Genomic DNA, 18,553 nt, shown 5'->3' with positions numbered 1-18,553 from the left:
TTCTCATTTCAATTATATTTCAATATTTACTCTGGTTGACAAATGTTATACTAGTCAACCTAGTACCTATAGAAAGAAGTGTGTATTTAGAAGGAAAAAAAGCCATTAATAGGTAAACATTTTTGATCAATAAAGTATGTAGAAAAAAAACCTTTCCCCCTCCTTGATAAAGAGGTTAAATGCTTTCTAGTTAAAGGATGAAATAAAAAATACCAAGAAAGACTTCACAGGAGCAATTAGTAGGATAGTGGAAATTATGCATATTTAAAACATTCACTAACTAAATGAGTTTCAGGTTTTATTATAAGAATATAATGAAGGCAGATAAATTTATCATAATAGAAGTACACTGAGGTCAAACCTTATAGATGGAATAAAATGACACAAAAACCAGGAAGTCAGTGCCATGAATGCAATCTCTTGCTCTTCCTTTTCAATAATGATGTCAAAGTAGTCATTTTAAAGGATGAGTCTTTCCTTTAACTGCTCTCATGGAGTAACTAGTCTAAAATACAGAATGAAGAGTCTAATGGCACATCTGTTCCATGAAATCTTGACAAGAATACTCTTAACTCATATGAATTAACACAAGGTGGTTTTCAGAAAGACACTGGTAAGCACAGATCATTTTCAAGTACATCATTTAGTGATTGTCTGCCCTCATATATAGCTGCCTTTCTCCTTCCCCTATCTCTTCCTGTTAACTACTCATCTTAGTAATATTTTATGTATTTGGTCAATTCATTTACACTATCAATCAAGTATAAAAGATAATGATATTGATTAAATCAATGGTTCCAAACTGGTTTGGAAGGCAAATTCAACTAATAGACATATTTGCCTTGATCCACTGAGTATTCAAAAAATCTAGACATATCACATAAAAATTTAGATTTCTAGGTTTCTCTTGATAAATCAGAAGATATTTCAACACTGGACCTGAATTTTATGTGACTAGAGCTGGAGTAAAATAAAAGAATGCTCCCTTTGGGTAAATCCCACCACTCTCTGTTGCTTACATTCAGCCCGGTTCATTCATGCAATACCTAGTTGGTCCCTATAGGCTTGTGAATATGTGGCCCCTGGATGATACTGATGTGGGTGGTAGTGGTAGTGGTGGTATGCATATGTGTTTATGCAACAAGTATTCAACCAAGATGGCTTAACAAATAGTCTCAGCCCATTATGACTTCTGTTAATTCACTTCTTTAACATTATTTGATGGGCTATCAAATACTAAAATATTCTTTTAGGGATAAACAAAATGGATTCCTAATTGTAAATATCATGAAAAGAGAACTTCCTGCATCCACAAAGCTGCATGCTAATCCCATGAGACCTTTATTCCTACTTTGTTCTCTTTCCTCTTGAGTTTTTTCTTTCCCAAATGTATCACAGAGAAGTAATAATCTATTTTTTTAAAGAAGATTTATTTTGGATTAAGTGATTTCATGATGCAACATGGTTTTAAACAAAAATAGAGATCAGTAGGAAAATAAAACAAATTGTACACATTAAAATATCTTTCCCTCAAAGCATTTTGGAATCATAAAAAAATACAACACAAAAGTCAGGGGTTCAGGTGAGGATAAGAATACAAACTTTCCAGAAAACCAACATCTAGTCTACATTTCAGAATCCCAGGCTCCATTTAATACCACCCACAAATCATTCCTAGGATGTCAACAATCTGCATTATTTGCTTTGGAAAAAAAACAGATGAAATTTAAATATAAGGTGAAATGAGAGCTGTATGGTCTTAATGCCAATACTAAATACCTCCCATTATTATTCTCTATTGAAAGTCACACTGAATGAATATGAAGCATAAATCAACTCAACAAAAATAGAAACATAGCTCTTGACTGTGAATACATGGTATAGTAGACACATGGGTGGAGTTGGTGAAAAGAAAAGGAAAGGCTTAAAAAAATACATCACCTGTGCTCTACTGAAATCTTAGAAATAAATATGGGTTTTTTTTACAGAGCCTTAATATTAAAAAGTAAGCATTATTATAAAATTAGATTAATACTTTCAGTAAGAGGCAAGAGAGATGCATGTATTTTTATTTATTTTGGAATGCCTGCATCCCTGTTATAAAAACATGTAATCTTATGCACTTTCCAATATATGAACAGCTTCAAATTTTACTTACGATATCATATAAAGAAAAATAGGTTGTAATAACAGCTTTTAGAGCATAGGGTCCTAAAAGAACATTCAGTTCTGTGTGTTTCCTGGTTAATCCTTCCAAGGTATTTCTTAAACATAACCATCCTTTTTTACAGAAGGTGTAATAACCAGAAGTTTACTGATGGTTCCTTACCTGCATCAGTAATAGCTGATTCAGTTTGAATCACACAACATACCTAACAACACTCCTCAGGGTTGTAATATCCTAAAAGAAAATTAGATAGAAAGATATCACCTGCCCAAGGTCACTGGACGTAAACATCACGTATGTAAATTTAATTCCCTGTTTTTCCCAGAAACCCTACAACTAGGGCCTGCCAATGCTGCTGAACTGTGCCATTGTGAAAGCCAAATAAACTGCCTAGAGGATTAAATCTAAGCAAATGTGTTTTCAGTCTTGATTAGCTTTCTGAAAAATTGGAAACACTGATTAGGTTCTCCATTTGCAATTCAGCAACCTAATTCTTAAGTTTTTGCTTTCTGGATTAATAGGGAACATTTAAATAACCACTAAAGAAACCATGAAAATGTCCCAAAAGCTATTCCAATGTCAAAGAATGTCCACGGAGAAACAAATTAAGTATCATAAATATGTCAAGCTACACTGTTTTGTTTTGGTTTTTTACTTATATAGAAAGTTCAATAATAGCAACAGTAATTCTGAAGTTAAATAAAATCCATGACATAATGTAATGCTAAATTGTCAAATTTTCCTGATTCATCTATGGTTAGCTTTAATACTTTTAAATTCTGTTGTGCAATACAGAAGATGTTATCAATCAACCGAAGTTACATGACGAGGGTATTTCCCACCAGGGAGATTATCAAGCAGTAGCCTCACTAGGCAGCATGACACTCTTCTTTGTTTCTTTTTTCCCCCAAAGTCAGAAACCAAACTGAAGCCCTAAGATGATCTTTCCAACCCTCTCTCTCTCTTTTTTAAAGATTTTACTTATTTATTTGACAGAGAGAGGCACAGCGAGAGAGGGAATACAAGCAGGGGGAGTGGGAGAGGGAGAAGCAGGCTTCCCGTGGAGCAGGGAGGCCGATGCGGGGCTCGATCCCAGGACCCTGGGACCTGAGCGGAAGGCAGATGCTTAACGACTGAGCCACCCAGGTGCCCTGATCTTTCCAATTCTCGTTTTAACTTTCTCTTTGCTAGGGTGCTGTCTTAACCATCCCTGCATTCCTTCTGGCCCAGATTGCTGTGATTAAGGGTAGTACACACATCCATTATCTCCTTTGTGCCTGCTCCTTGGAATGGAGCTACCACTCCTGAGTCTTGACAGTTGGTCAACAATTAGCATTACTTTCAGGCAGGGGTGGGGGACACAACTGCTGGGCTTCTCTTTCTGCTTTTTGCTTTTCTGCTTTTTGTTTGTATCACCCTTCTAGTGGACAGCCGTTGGCCATAAGCCACAATTTAGGAAGCTTTAATGTCTCTGGCCTTCCTTTGCTTCCATGTTAGATAAACAAATCTATCTGGAAAACACAATCAAACTAGAAAGGTAACAGGTTTTGCACAATTAGAATCTGATAAAAGTGACATGCTCATTAATTTAAAGTCAACTTTTATGGAAGTAAGGTGTCTAAGATCTAGCGAGCTTTCACTCAACAACTAAAGCAGATAAGAGAGAATAGGGCCTGAGACTCAGGCCCAGTTTGGAGAGTGGGTCACATTCTTCTTTTGCATGTTTTTACTGTGCAGGGTTACAGATGTCTTTTAATGATGGTATATCATCATTCACCTGCCTTGGGAATTTCTCCAATACAGTTAAGTTGGGAAGACTTCCAGGCTCTTTGTTGTAAGATGTTTGCCTGTTAGAAGTGGGCAAGTCATAAATACAATTTGTGCAGAAAGACAGACAAAAATTGAGTGACTGTGAAGAGGACAGAGAGGAAAAGAGAACCTGCAGGGATTCCTTCATCCACATCACTGGGATCTAGCTACCAGAGCTTCTAGAGCCATCCTTTTATTTTTATTAAAAAATAAAACAAGGTTTCTGATTAAAGCGGGGTTTCTTCCCACTTTTCCAAGTAATATCTGAGAAAACTAAACTACTATACTATAGAAATCCACCAAATGCCATCAAATTTTGCATTGTTTTAATTTCTCATAAGTAGTAAAAATGCAAGTATTAAGTCTATGAGGAGTTTTTCCATGAATATACTAATTTCTTCCACGGGATTTTCAGAAGGTACACATTTTAAGAGTGTTTGAAGAAATGAGAATTTGGGCAAATGCAGCATCTTGCAAAATTCACTGATAGTGGAATACGTTTGTAGAAACATTAGTCTCCACATTTCTTGAAATGAAACCTAGAATTGTAACCATAAAGTGCTGAAATGGGTCTTATAAGCCGTCCATGAAAATCAGCCTCAACCCAGCTGGGATTGATACCTTCTACCCCACAGAAGCATGTGAGCAGCGAAAGACATAAGATGACGCACGGGAAAGCACTTTGAAACTCTAAAGCGCCGCACACACACATTCTGTTACTGTTAATCATTTTGAATGCAGTTTCAGTACTTCTGATTGTTAATGCAGGTGAAACAGATTTTCCTTCATTGATTACAGAATCTGTCTACTAAATTATAAACACAACATATGCTAAAAAATTGTGACCACACTTCTTTAGCCAAGATCCATTCATTTTCGTGCACAAAATAAACATCCTGACCCCAGAAGTGGCTTGGGCTTAAGGACTGGGATTTTTCCCACTGAAAACCGAAAGTACATTGCAGTGCAGATGAAAGGAAACAGGGAAAGTACTAATTTTGGCATTTCTCTGATAATTTGAGGATCCTTGAGCTGCTCCTTCATAGTTCGGCTCCCCATCTGCACACTTTAAGCCCTCGTGTGTGAATGTGCCCTGGGCCTCCCCATCTGACCAGTGTTGACACATTATCACATGCCATTAGTTACCAAGAGAAAGAGCATTTATGTGATTTTTATTTTTAGCCACAGTATCTCCCATGTATGAAGACTTCAATGGATTTCCCAAATGGAATAAGCCATTCTCTCCTCATTCCTTAATTGTAAAACATACCAAATTTTATTAAAAATAGTTTTTTTAAACCTTAGTGTCTACTCCTCTAGACTGTGAGTTTCTCAAGGGCATATTTTGAATCTTGTGGCTCACCATCAAACACAGTGGTTGGCACAGAGTGAAGGCTGATAGTTTGCCTCTGGCTTCATCTAGGAGACGTTCTGCATACATACACGATGCATCATGACTGTCTTTTATAGAAGACAGTATATTATAAGCATCACTCATGAATTTCTTAAAGAAAACGAGACCACACAGTCAGGTCATCTAGGCTCAGAGTCCAGAAGAAAATATTTACGGATATTTCTATTTGTAGAGGATGTTAAAGTCTCATTTATTCTGTGGAAATGTTATTTAATGTTTTTATAGTTATTATTGGACTTTTTTATTTTACTAATTAAGAATAACAGATCACTTATCATGGTGTTCTGATACGTTAAGTACATCTTTGGTAATTCCCAATTCTGAGAACAATAGCAACAGTGGATGATTATACTATTATTTGGGAAGAAGTTAGATGCCTTAACAAGAAATACATTTGTTAGGATTAATTAAAGAGATGCATTTTATTTCAAACCTCTTTTACCTAATAATGTGGAATGTGATAACAAAGTGTCACAAACCAAAATGAAAGCTAACATGGTCTATTTTTGAAAGAAATGTGTAACCTTTTATACCAGCTGCTTAGAGAATGCCAGCTCTGAACCATCTTATATACGATCAAAGATGTATTTTTTTAAGTATGTTATACTATTTTTCCTTATAATGAAAAAAATACAAACAAGTAAAAATAGTTTGCAAAATTAAATATATACTTATATTCATGATCAATAAGTACAAACTAACATTTCCAATGAAAACTTTTTTCTCTGGTCCAATTATAGTACACAGATAAATCTTTCTTTCTCATCTCCAGATTTCGGTAACCTTTTCCGGGGAATGTTTCCCCATGCTATAGTACCTGCCTTTAGTTCAGGAATGCAACATGAGTGGTATTTCTCTTGAGGGTCTCAACAGTAAACATAGCTTAACCAACAGGAGAGCAATTAGTTCTTATAAACCACCTGTGAAAACCATGCATGTGACCCTATAAAATACAAGATTGCCAACATCCCATAATAGGAATTCCATGGCTACTTATAATTCTCAAAGAGGTGTTTGGGCAATGCCTGTAAAACCACAGGCTGGCAAACCAAATGTTAATCCAGTGCTTTTATTATCCATGATTTAACTTCACTCTATTGAAGAACTCACTCCGATTAGTTATGGCCATAAGTCAAGAAATAAACAATGATCTGGAGTAACCCCAAAAGCAATAAAAATGAAGAACATCCTCTGATAAAACTATGCAGAAATAACATTGGTGATATCATGCAGTTTCTGAGATACCATAGAAAAATTGTTTCTTAATATTGATAAGAAAATTATGCATTAGTGAAAATGCAGGCTTAGAAATATAGTACTGAGAGTTTCAATTTGTGATGTCTTCACCGATGAGGGAAAATGGAATTCTTATTACTAAAGAGAGCTGATCTCTTGGGTGTTGCTGATGGTTCCCTAAATGAGCTTAGTGTTTAATGATGCTGTACAAATAAAAAGCAGTGGGGGAAATACGAAATATCTGTATTAAATGCCATCCTGTAAAGTATTTGATGGATGGAAGAAGTCTAATGCATTTTAAATAAATGCATATCATACTATCACATATAGTGAGTCTTAAAAAATTATTACTTAGATGCACAGTCCTTGTAGTGGTAGACATGGCACTGTGAAGGAAGTCTGATTTAGAAGCTATTTTCTATTATACTTGTCAAGTGATGGAGTTGCTGTTAGTCGTATTGTAATATCCCTTCAACTTTGGTACATTCAGTGCAAAATATTTCGGGGAATTTTTTTTTGTACCTTTATAAAAATAAAAGGCCCTTTTGTTCCCTTGAGAGTGCTTAAAAGGATACGTACTAGCATGATGCCCGAGTAAGCACGGAACATGGAAATGGAACAGGTGACACATACAGTAGGACAGGTAGGTTCTTATATACAGCTTAAAGAACATAAATGTAATGAACCTATGACAAAACAGAACTGTGTATTTTTTCCGATATGCTGTGATTAATTGCTAGTTATTTTTAAATTGTTTTCATGCATTATAAAGCATAAAATCTGTCATTAGTTATTCATTGTATAACAGTTTGTCTTCAGCCATAGTTACACACATACCACTTTGCATATACATTGTCACAGACCACCTTATTGCAAATCTTTAAAATTACCTCATGTTGACTGGGTTTCATTTTCACTTGTGTCCCATGAAAGCTGAAACCTATGGTGCACACCATGCAGGCACTCATAAGCAAGAAAATGAACATTCTGCTATAACTTAGGGCTTCAATGAATGTACTTTCAGGAGACATATTGGTTTTTCTTATATTATTTAACCTGCGCTAATTTGGAGATTGGGCCAAGTGCTGCCAGTTTGGCTTGATCCACATTCAGTGGTAAGTTTCAAGATTCTCCTGAGTCCCTAAAAGTGACTGTGGAACTGATCGTGTATAGGTTCATCTTTGTCTTGGAACATAACACAAATGGAAAAAAGTTTGGCAGTCAACAACTGTTGATTGAAAGACTATTGGGTTGTTCCCTGGGCATCAAGCTCACCCCAATCCTTCCAAGAGGAATCATCACCACTATCCGGTCCCCAGATGTGACAGAGCTTGTGTTCCTGGAAAATCAGAGCATTCAGCTTTACTCTAATGGAAGTGTACTCTTCAAACTTCCAATGTTCAGCCATTCTTCGAGAGGGCAGCTTCTGAAATTGCCTGTCCATATGGAGCCCGATATCACTTTTCCAGGTCACTCAAGTCCAAAAGTGCTGGTCTCTTCCACTGCTGTCAAGAGTTTTTCATAAAGCATGGAGAAGGATGGGTACGGGGGGAGATCCAGACGGTTAAAACAAGTGTGAGCTCTGCAAACAGAAGCAGCAGTACATAGATTAGAATGCTTTGAGTGAAAGGAGATTGTTGTGTGTGTGTGCTCACGCTCGTCTTTCGTATTCAGATTGGCTTGTGGCCAATTTTCACACTTTTTTGGGGAGAATCTTTGAAAATATTTGAATTGCTAAAGAGAAATAGGATATTTAAAAAAATACTTTATGTTTTCACAACCATTTAAAATCCACATTACATACATATTAATATTACTATTTGTTTAGTTGAAGAATTGCAAAGACAAGTTGTTCAGTTGTCGAAGAATTGCAAAGACAAGTTTGGTTTTTTTGTATCTCTTTTGATGTTAGATTTTTTTTTAAGTTTTTATTTGAATTCCAGTTAGTTCACACACAGTATAACATTAGTTTCAGGTGTACCACTTAGTGATTCAACACTTACATAGATATGAATATCAATTCTTGCAAAGTGATTCATTTTCAGAGTTTGCATTTGTCTGGGTGTCTCATAAAATCTACAGTTTCACATTTTTTCATTTTGTTGGGCAGGGAAGAGCACTGAGCGTCTGAGGACCCGCCTCATGGTTTAGCGTCTCAGGGAAATTCCCTGGCTGGATTCTCCTGGCCAGGTCAGTAGACCATTGTTACTTCTTTCAGTCCTGTGCTATAATTGTGCTTTCTCCTAACTCACAGTACAAAATAATGTCCATTTAAATCATTACATTAAGCATTCTTTTTTAGAAATGCCTCCCCTTTGCCAAGATAGGAAAAAAATATGTTTTCCTGTTATTTGCACCTGAAGCACAATAAGAAATAGACAGTTTCCAAAATAGTACATCTTATCAGGAAACAAATCTGCACTTTTGACATGGAATAGGAAGCACTTTATTCTGAATGTACAACAGCTTATTTGTGAAAGCTAAACAACTTTGACTGAAAAAAAATGCTCCCGGATTAATATAGAATTTTAGGGGCTATGATTATTGATGGGCTATTTTTACAAAGTCACATTGTTTAAATTTTCATTCTTATAAATCACTCTAACACTTAGGAAGTAAATATAATAATATTCCTACATGCAGTATAGTGCAGTGGAAAGATCAGAAGTTTGGAGTTGGACAGACCTGGGTTTGAATTCGAGCTCTACCAGCAAGCTGCATGATTTGGAGTTATTAAAACTCTCTGAGACTCTGTTTTCTCACCTATAAAATGAGAATCATATCATTTGTCTCAGAAGGACACAAGGATTAAATCAAATAACAGAAGCATTTTTTTTTAAAGCATGCTTAGTATAATGCCTGGTTCACACTCTTTGACGAAGTAATAAGAGATGTATTGTTAGCTACATTTCATTACCATTAAAAAGATTTGCTCTAGATGCCTTCATTAAATTGCCAAAAGATAATCATGACTCATGGAAATGATGAGATAACAAAGAGATAATAAAGCAGGTGTGTGGCCACATGCCTTATCAGATCAGGAATGCAAAGGGGCTCAATTATAAGAATATCAGTTTTAGGACACAGATAGTACTGGCTCAGAGCTTGTGACTCTTGTTATTACAAATGCTAGGATATATTGGGGGGAAGTCATCTAATTACTCTTTGCAGCCAAACACATTTTTAATATAATAAATTATTTCAGATTGCATTTCATATAATTCTTGTTAATATAATTCTTGTTATATCTTCCTTACACTGGAACCTCAACTTGGAAGCCTCAAGGAAGAAGTTAACTTTTTTAAAAATTGAACTAGCATACTAAGAGTCCCAGGAATGATTTAAAATCTATCTTTTGTATAGAGATTTTAAATGAAATATAGAATTATTAAATGAAGACTTTATCTCTGTTCTAGGGAAACAAGGAGAGAAGTAAAATATGTTTTGAATATAATTATATTCCAGACTTTGTGTGCTAGACACATAATACTCATTACCGCATTAGACTAAAAGATGATACTCCTTTAAATGAAATTTAAAATGTTTCATTTCTTTGGTTACCAACATAGCTGAGCATCTTTCTCCAAGTCAGCTTGCTTGTAACATTTCCTATTTTGTGACCTACATGTTCATCTCCTTGGCCTGTTTATCTTTTCAAGTTTTTTTAAAAAATTGTGATAAAATACACATCACATAAAATTGATAGACATTTAGCCATTTTTATATGCACAGTTCTGTAGCAGTTAAATACACTGACAGTGTTTTGCAACCATCACTACCACCCATCTCCGAAACTTTTAAATCTTTCCAGACTGAAACTCTGTACCCATTGAACACTAACTCCCATCCTCTCCCATCCTGGCAACCACAATTCTATTTTCTGTGAATTTGACTATACTAGGTACCTCAGGTATGTGGAATCATACAATATTTGTCCTTTGTGACTGGCTTATTTTACCTAGCATAATGTTTTCCAGGTCCATGTTATAACATGGGTCAGAATTTCCTTTTTTTTTTAAGGTTGAACAATATTCCATTGTTGGTATATACTGCATTTTGTTAATCCATTCATCCATCGATGAATCCATCCAACCCAACACTTGGGTTGTTTCCATCTTTTGGCTATTATAAAAAAATCTTATGTATATTGGTGTACAAATATCCATTCAAGTCCCTGTTTTCAATTCTTTTACGTATATACCCAGAAGTGGAAATGCTGGATCATATAGCAATTCTATTATAAATCTTTTAAGGAGCTGCCATACCATTTTCCATAGTAGCTGTATCATTCTACATTCCTATCAGCAGTGTACAAGGGTTCCAATTTGTCTACTTCCTCACCAGTACTTGTTATCATTATTATTATTATTTTTATAATAGCCATCCTATGAGTGTGAAGTCCATTTGTCATTTAAAGCTTCAGGATTTCTTATTGATTTGTATAAATACTACAAAATAAAGAGATTAACTTTTTTTAAATTTTATTTTATTATGTTATGTTGATCACCATACATTACATCATTAGTTTTTGATGTAGTGTTCCATGATTCATTGTTTGCATATAACACCCAGTGCTCCATGCAGTACGTGCCCTCTTTAATACCCATCACCAGGCTAACCCATCCCCCCACCCCCCTCCCCTCTAGAACCCTCAGTTTGTTTCCCGGAGTCCATAGTCCTTCATGGTTCGTAAGAGATTAACTCTTGCATTATCTCCTGCTAATCTCTTTCAGCTTGTTCACTTTTTAATTTAGTTATGCATTTTATTTACAGAGCAATATTAATCTGATACATTGTCATTCTATCTTCAGTGTGTTGGTAAGAAATGTGTTGAAAAGGTGATCACTATTGCTTACACCTAGTAGGAGGTTTTGTTGTCTATGCTTTTCTTGGTAGTGTTGGTGTATCAAAGAGTGTTATAGGTCGACTTTGGGGACAACTCTTCTTAAAAGAGTAACCCATAGTTTTAATCTTGAATAAATATGAGTGAACTCATTTTCATGAATTGAGTCATACTGGGTGGACTGGGAAATAAAAATAATTCAGGATGACCCATTCTCTAGATAAGCAATAATCCCTAATTAATGTTTTAGTTGCTTAGGACAGGACAGGACACAATTTATCTATCACACTCTTGTTGAGCCTGTTCCTTCCCTCTTGACAACCAAATACTTTCCCTTAAGTGAAGGCTATTTTTAGCTAATTAAGAATTAACAAAATGGTCACATACATGGGAATGAGAATTCATTCCATGTTTCAAGTCCCCAATTAAGTTCTTGCACATACTTAGTTGTAGAATTTTAATTCATTGTGGTTTTGTGGTAGGCAGAATTCTAGGATGACCCACCATGACCCATGCCTTTGTATAAGCCCCATCTCATGAGTGTGAGTGGGACCTGTAACTCACTTATAACCCATGGAGTATGGCAAAGGTGAAGGCATATTTCAGATGTAACTAAAGCTAATCAGTTGATTTTAAGTTAAACAAAAGAGTGATTATCCTGAGTTGGCCTGACCTAATTAGGTAAGACCTTTAAAAAAAGCATCGGGGAGGTCAGAGACTCTCCCTGTTGCTGGATTTGAAGTAACCTGCCATGAATTCTATAGCTACAATTCTGCCAACATCCTAAAAGAGCTTGGAAGCAGAACTTGGCGAAGAAGGTCCTTCGCCACTTGAGCCTCCAGTCCATATCAGCTGAGAATGCAGTCCAGCTGATATCCTGATTTCAGTCTTGTGAGATGCTGAGCAAAAGACCCAGCTAAGCCATGGGTGGACTCCTGATCCACAGAACAGTGATAAAATTGTGTGTTTTAAGCTATTAAGTTTGTGGTCATTTGTTATGCAACAATAGAAAATTACTATAGGTCTCCAGATAGTAGAATTAGTCCAAGAAAAGGAGGTAAGTGTAATGAATGTAATACAGTAGAATCACCCCATCAAGGACAGGTAGTGGGACACAGCTGGGCGCGAACAGCTGTCCTGTCATTCTCCCAGGCTCCTGAGCTGAGAAACAGGAACTCTACGTGTCTCTCTGGTTTCTATAGGATCTTACCCAGTAAATCCTTAAGCCTGAGTACTCTTTTCTCTAAAGACTCAGATCTCAACACAAAGGGAAGGACTGGACAACCTTTTTTGATCCTCTTGAGTCATAAGACACAATCACCATTACTGATCCATAATCTAAGATAATCACTGCTTCCTAAATTATATCTGGTTTAATTATATCTAGTATAACATATGGTTATGATAACCTAACTCTTCCTCTGAATAAACTTAACAGCTTCTCTAGAAAATGTCTCATGAGGATGGAGAAAGAATATATTGTAGAGGTGAAAACTGCAGAAAGATTAAGTGGTTCTCCCAAGGTCAAAGTTGAGTCAGTGGCCAAATCAAAAATAGGATCCCAACCTAGGGGAAGTCCAACATTAAACCGAAAGCAGGAAGACTAATGCTCATTGGCTCTGCTCTTTCAGTTCTTTTTGGAAGTCTGAGTGTTAATTTCATCCCACTCCTGACTGAGCTGCTAGCCCTAACATCCTGCTAGATATTTTAAGGACAGGGATTAGCAAAATAAAGCTTCAAATATTTTTTAAGTGAATGACTCAAACACAGTGTGCAGTAGCTCTGGGGAAAATGGTCCGGATTAGGTCAGTGTCAGTCCAGAAAACCCTGGGAGATACCAGGGGATTTTTTAGGCTTAGCTCAAACCATTCAGTTCTATCTCCGGCTCACCAGAAATCAGAGAAACTCTGAGGAACACGGAGTGCATCAGAATCACTCTAGAAGCTTGTTTACAATGGAGATTTTTGGCTGTACCCCCTCAGATTCTAATTCAGAAAATCTGAGGGTGGGCCTAAGGATCTGCATTTTAGGAATCACTACAAGTGAGTCAGATTCAGGTGGTCTCCACTATTGGAGACATCAAGTGGATGAGAAATAAGAGATCTACATTGGCTACCTACACCAGCATTTTGCATGCTTGCAAAAATTTCAAAACTCCTTATAAACAAGACAGCATTGCTAATAAGGAAATTGAGGAATAGTGTGGTTAAATAAGTTGCCCAATGTTTACCATCAACCCTCAGTATGAGCCAAGAACAGGAGAAAAAAAAAAAACAAAAAAAAACACAATCCTCTGAGGCTTTTCACACTCCCTCTCCCACCCCATTCCATGTCCTAAGAAAACTCTAGCAGAAAATAACAGGAGGGCCCTTGGACTATGTTGATATTGGCAGCAAAAGCACATCCAGTTATTCAGTTTCAATAAAAGGACATTTTTCAAATCTTTCAAAGCTAGCTACACTAAGGCTATAATGAATTTACCTCATTTTAATCTCTGCAGCCAGAACCACTCAAGGAGGGCAGGTCTGAGCCCATCTTTGGGAAATCATGCTGGCATCAATATAAAGAAAATTTAAAGCCCTCCAGACATCTGGTCTGACTTAATCTCTTGGTGCTTTCTGTATTCTTCAAATGTTAACCAGGAGGCCACATGCTTACCCTCTCTTCTTTCCTATACATAGACAAATCAATTATCCAAATCCAGTGAGCCAGAAGTATCACAATTACAACTAAATTTTCACAATCAGTTAAATGATTAAGGGATCTCTCTCTCTCTCTCTCTCTACTTATTTATTAATTTATTCACCATTTTCCCAGAACTGATTTTTGGTAGCTTATAAGGACTCAAAATATAATACAAATAAGAAATTACAATCAGGATTTTAAATTAAGAGAGAAAACAAGGGCTAGAGAGAGAGGGAGAAAGAAGGAGAAAACCATGGACCTCATTTTTTTAAAGATTTATTTATTTATTTGAGAGAGCGAGAATGAGAGAGAGAGAGAGAGCACATGAGAGGGGGGAGGATTAGAGGGAGAAGCAGGCTCCTCGCTGAGCAGGGAGACTGATGCGGGACTCGATCCCGGGACTCCGGGATCATGACCCAAGCCGAAGGCAGTCGCCCAACCAACTGAGCCACCCAGGTGCCCCATGGGCCTCATTTTATCTAGTAGATGTAGTCCTAGAAATAAAATGTATTTTAATCTATCTAAAATGAATTTGAATTTTTATTTGCATTATGATTTAGAAAGTGCTTTATCAATACTCTCTTTTTTCAGTTGGCAGTGGTGCCTAATCCTTCAGATTTCAGTTTCCTTACCCCTATTCCCACCTCTTCATCATGTAATTAATAAAAACAAATACAAGCATTCTGGGAAATTCCTAAGGACTCTTGGAACAGATCACTTTTTAATGTCAAGATTTCTTTGGAAATGGGAGTAGTCCCGATCTAAATTACCTGTCATGTCCACATTTTGCCTGTGTGAGAGAGTGTCCACAGGCTTTTCCCTAAGGGAATCAGGTGTGGCGGCAGTTCTAGTGGTCAGGGCTGCTGGAGGCTGGGGCCAGAGTCAGCCTGGAGCTGGGCTGTGGAGTAGGCAAAGGGGGGCTTCCTCTGGGCTCTCCAGGGCCTCTAATTTGGGGGTCCAATGACTCTTCAGGCAGCGCTCAAGCCTGTTCACCTGTAGAACCTCTTTTACTATTTCTCGCCTTGAAGATGCCATATTTTGAAAGCTTGTCTTTCCCATACAAAGTGCTTTGACAATTAAAAATTTTTAAATTTGCACATTGCATTTATTCCTACATTCATTGAATAAATACTTACTGAGCCACTGAGCTGGCCCCTGGCAGATGAGGAAGAAAAGTCTGGCCTCTGCCCATGAGGACAGTTTATACTCTGGCATCAAAATATGCAAGCAAATGGCCTCCCCTAAAGCTTGTGCAGTCTGTACTCTGTACTAGGGGATCTGACTTGGGTGAATGGGCACTGAAATCCAGCCTAACTTTGGCTCTGCTCACCAAACCCCGAGCCCTAACTCAGGGCTGCATTTCTCTATAAGACTACAAGACACCTTAGTCTAATTAATCCAAAAGATCCATGTGAGTGGCCTTGCACACAAACAATTTTAATACACTGAGTTACAAGTCTGCTCAGCAGAGTCAGGAAAGGCTTTAAGTGTACACTATTTGTGCCAAGCCTTGAAGGATCTGTAGGTGTGTAGGGTTTTTCTGGATAAATAACAAGGAGGAGGATGTTCCTAGCAAACTGCCTGAAGTATGGGGAAACACTGCATCATCAGGAAAGTTGAGAAGTAAAAGTACTTGCATGACAGTAGTCAAGGCTGGATCATAAGCCAGTTGGGGAGGCAAGACCACATCAGGAAGTGAGGTGTGTTCATGCAAAGACCTTTTCCATTTATTCCATAGATGAAAGGTAGCTAGTGACTAGGTATGGGGAGTCAGATGGCAGAGGTACCATTAAACAAAGCAGGGAATATATGAAATGGGTGGGGGATACATGATGAATTCAGAGTTTGTAATCAGCATGAGAAATTCAAAGTTACCAATCACAAAGAAAGATAAAATTCAATTAAAGTAATCCAGTGATTGTTTTGTTAGCCTAGATTTAGAAATACAAATAAAGGTAAAACTTCCATTAGGATTTTTAAAACATTCATAATTTCTCTAATATCCCCATTAATATCTTCTTAGACCAGCAAGAATTCCTGCTAAGACTAGTTCACAAATATCTGTATAACCTGTGGTGGTACAGAATTCCTCACCAGGGATTCAGTAAATGTGTCAAGGGAAAGGAATTCTGGCCTTTACTATCCCCACTCCTCAACTGTCATATACCCTTCGGTGGCCAATGATGTTGGTTATCTGTTCATTTAAGTACCTATTACTTCCGTCTCTGTTAAGATCCACATGGACAGAGATCAATTTATACCTACCACAAGGTTTTGCACATACTAATGCATGAGCATTGAAAGGCTTTTTTAGAGGAATCCTAACTACTAACTAACTAATGTCTTATTCTTATTTCAATAGGTCACTTTGGTTAAAATGTAGCTGGATCTATAAATACAGTGTGGAATGTCCCCATAGTGGGAATTCCTGCATCCAGGCATAACCAGCAGAAGAAACTCTTCAAACTATGCATTATGAGCAGGTAACTTCTTCGCCTGTTGGCTGGCTCTGGGAAAAGATGAAGAAGACATCCTTGTCAAATGTAGGAATTTAAACTCCACAGAAGAAAACTCAGTAAGGAACAGTTCCAGGATGAAAACTCTTGGAAGTCCAAACAAAAATATAACTCTCCTGGGTGGATATAACACATTTCTTGCACACCTAAGGACAGTAAAATACCATTTCAGCTCTGAAGGCTAGGTATTAGGAACAATAGTAATAATGGCTGAATTTATTGAATGATGTGTTAGGCCTCATTTTAAGCACTCTGCCTGTGTTATCTGAGTTCATTCTCAAGACAGCTTTGTACCATAATTACTCGTGTTTCCTTCAATTGCCCCGATGAAGATACAGAGATATAAAAGTAATTTTGGTATGTCTTGTCTGGAGTGGTCCACAGTCATAACCCAAGTTTAAGAATTCTCTAAGAACGGGGCACCTGGGTGGCTCAGTCGGTTAAGCGTCTGCCTTCAGCTCAGGTCGTTGATCCCAGCGTCCTGGGATCAAGTCCCGCATCTGGCTCCCTGCTCAGTGGGAGTCTGCTTCTCCCTCTCCTCCCCGCTCATGCTCTCTCTCGCTATCTCTGTCTCTCTCTCTCTCAAATAAATAAATAAAAATCTTAAAAAAAAAAAAAAAGAATTCCCTAAGAACGATATTCATTGAGTACAAATTACGTGCCAGGACTCCGCACTAGGGCAAAGTCACATTCAATTGCAACAAAGTCCTTGTTCTCACAGGCTTATATCCTAGAGGGACAGATAGATAACGAGCAAACCAATAACTACACATAATGATTAAATTGGGGTAAGTCTTATGAAGGAAATAAGGTGTGACAGAGTGACAGATGCACTGGGAGTAGTAGCATGGAGGGACTTTCTGAGGAGAACAAGAATTTCTTGGCATTTTTTTGGTAAAAACTTTTCATAAGAATAAAAAGCAGAGTTTTAAAAATGAAAAAAGTTATCATATCTTTAAAAAATAATTTTTTAAAGCTCCAGTCCGCTAGAAAAACTATCTCCCCGAGACACTCATTTCATAATTAATTCTTGCTTATTTCTTAATTTGGGTCGGCATTTCATTCATAATTAATCTCCAGATGCAGCCATTTTCAGAGAGCTTTCCCCCTTCGACAAAACCACCACTCCCCCCTCATTACTGCAGCTCTCCAACTGCTCACCCCGTCATCCTACTTGGCAAGAACCCTCAGAGATTAATACAGAAACTCCATACGATGGTGGCAGAGAGGACTTGCTCTGCATTTTCCAGGCTGGCATGTGAGCCTCCTGTTTGTTGGAACGTTGAAGAGCAACTGCCATAAAGTGAACTACGGTCTCATAAGCCCATCAGAGACTGGGGGATAGGAAATCTACAGACATTCCAAACACAGAGCTAACTACCAACCGCAAAGTGGAGGAAGTGCAGTAATGTGTTCAGGCTCTAAGCCTTTGCGGAGACACCCGTCTGCCTCCATCATTATTTATCATCTGGGTCTCTAGTTACTTCACTACCACAAGAGAGGAAAAAGAGCCATGGATTCAGCATGTACTGGCTTCAGAGGCAACCCTATATACTTTAATACACTTCTTGGCCCATAGTGTGAGCAGGCCTATCACAAAGCGAGACTAGGAAATCTGAGAAAATAAGACTCACATTTGCTTGCTAGAAAGGTTGAAAGGCCCTCAGTCATCCACGTCTAGAAAGACTAGGATGCCCTCCTGTTTGCCAGAAGTGCCCGCCCTCATCCTGCACAGCCACTTCCAGCTCTCTGGGGTGCTGCTTCTCATGCCTGACATGAGGCAAGGCCAGACTTCTTAGAAAATGCATTTTGTCAGTGAGAAGGACATCCATCCATTTTGTCTCCGGTCTGTTCAATGTCAAATTTCACATGTTAAACACTGT

At 37.5% G+C, this 18,553-nt stretch overlaps 1 protein-coding gene across 1 annotated transcript in view; it reads right to left on the bottom strand.

Moving 5' to 3' along the window:
• Positions 1-6,037: 6,037 nt before the first annotated feature.
• The window catches only part of HECW2 (HECT, C2 and WW domain containing E3 ubiquitin protein ligase 2), a 215,578-nt gene continuing 203,062 nt past the window's right edge, over positions 6,038-18,553 (bottom strand). Inside the window, exon 28 of the mRNA XM_028123706.2 lies at positions 6,038-8,208. Within this exon, the coding sequence (XP_027979507.1) occupies positions 8,097-8,208 (112 nt within the window). The 3' untranslated portion in view covers positions 6,038-8,096. The remainder of the gene's footprint in view (positions 8,209-18,553) is intronic.

This window comes from Eumetopias jubatus, unplaced genomic scaffold (genome assembly GCF_037043125.1).
Source record: "Eumetopias jubatus isolate StellerSeaLion01/CBP00866 unplaced genomic scaffold, mEumJub1_p1.0 scaffold_3, whole genome shotgun sequence".
NCBI classification, from domain to species: Eukaryota; Metazoa; Chordata; class Mammalia; order Carnivora; family Otariidae; genus Eumetopias; species Eumetopias jubatus.
The sequence above is the reverse complement of the archived record's forward strand: the minus strand, read 5'-3'. Positions and strand labels throughout refer to the sequence as shown.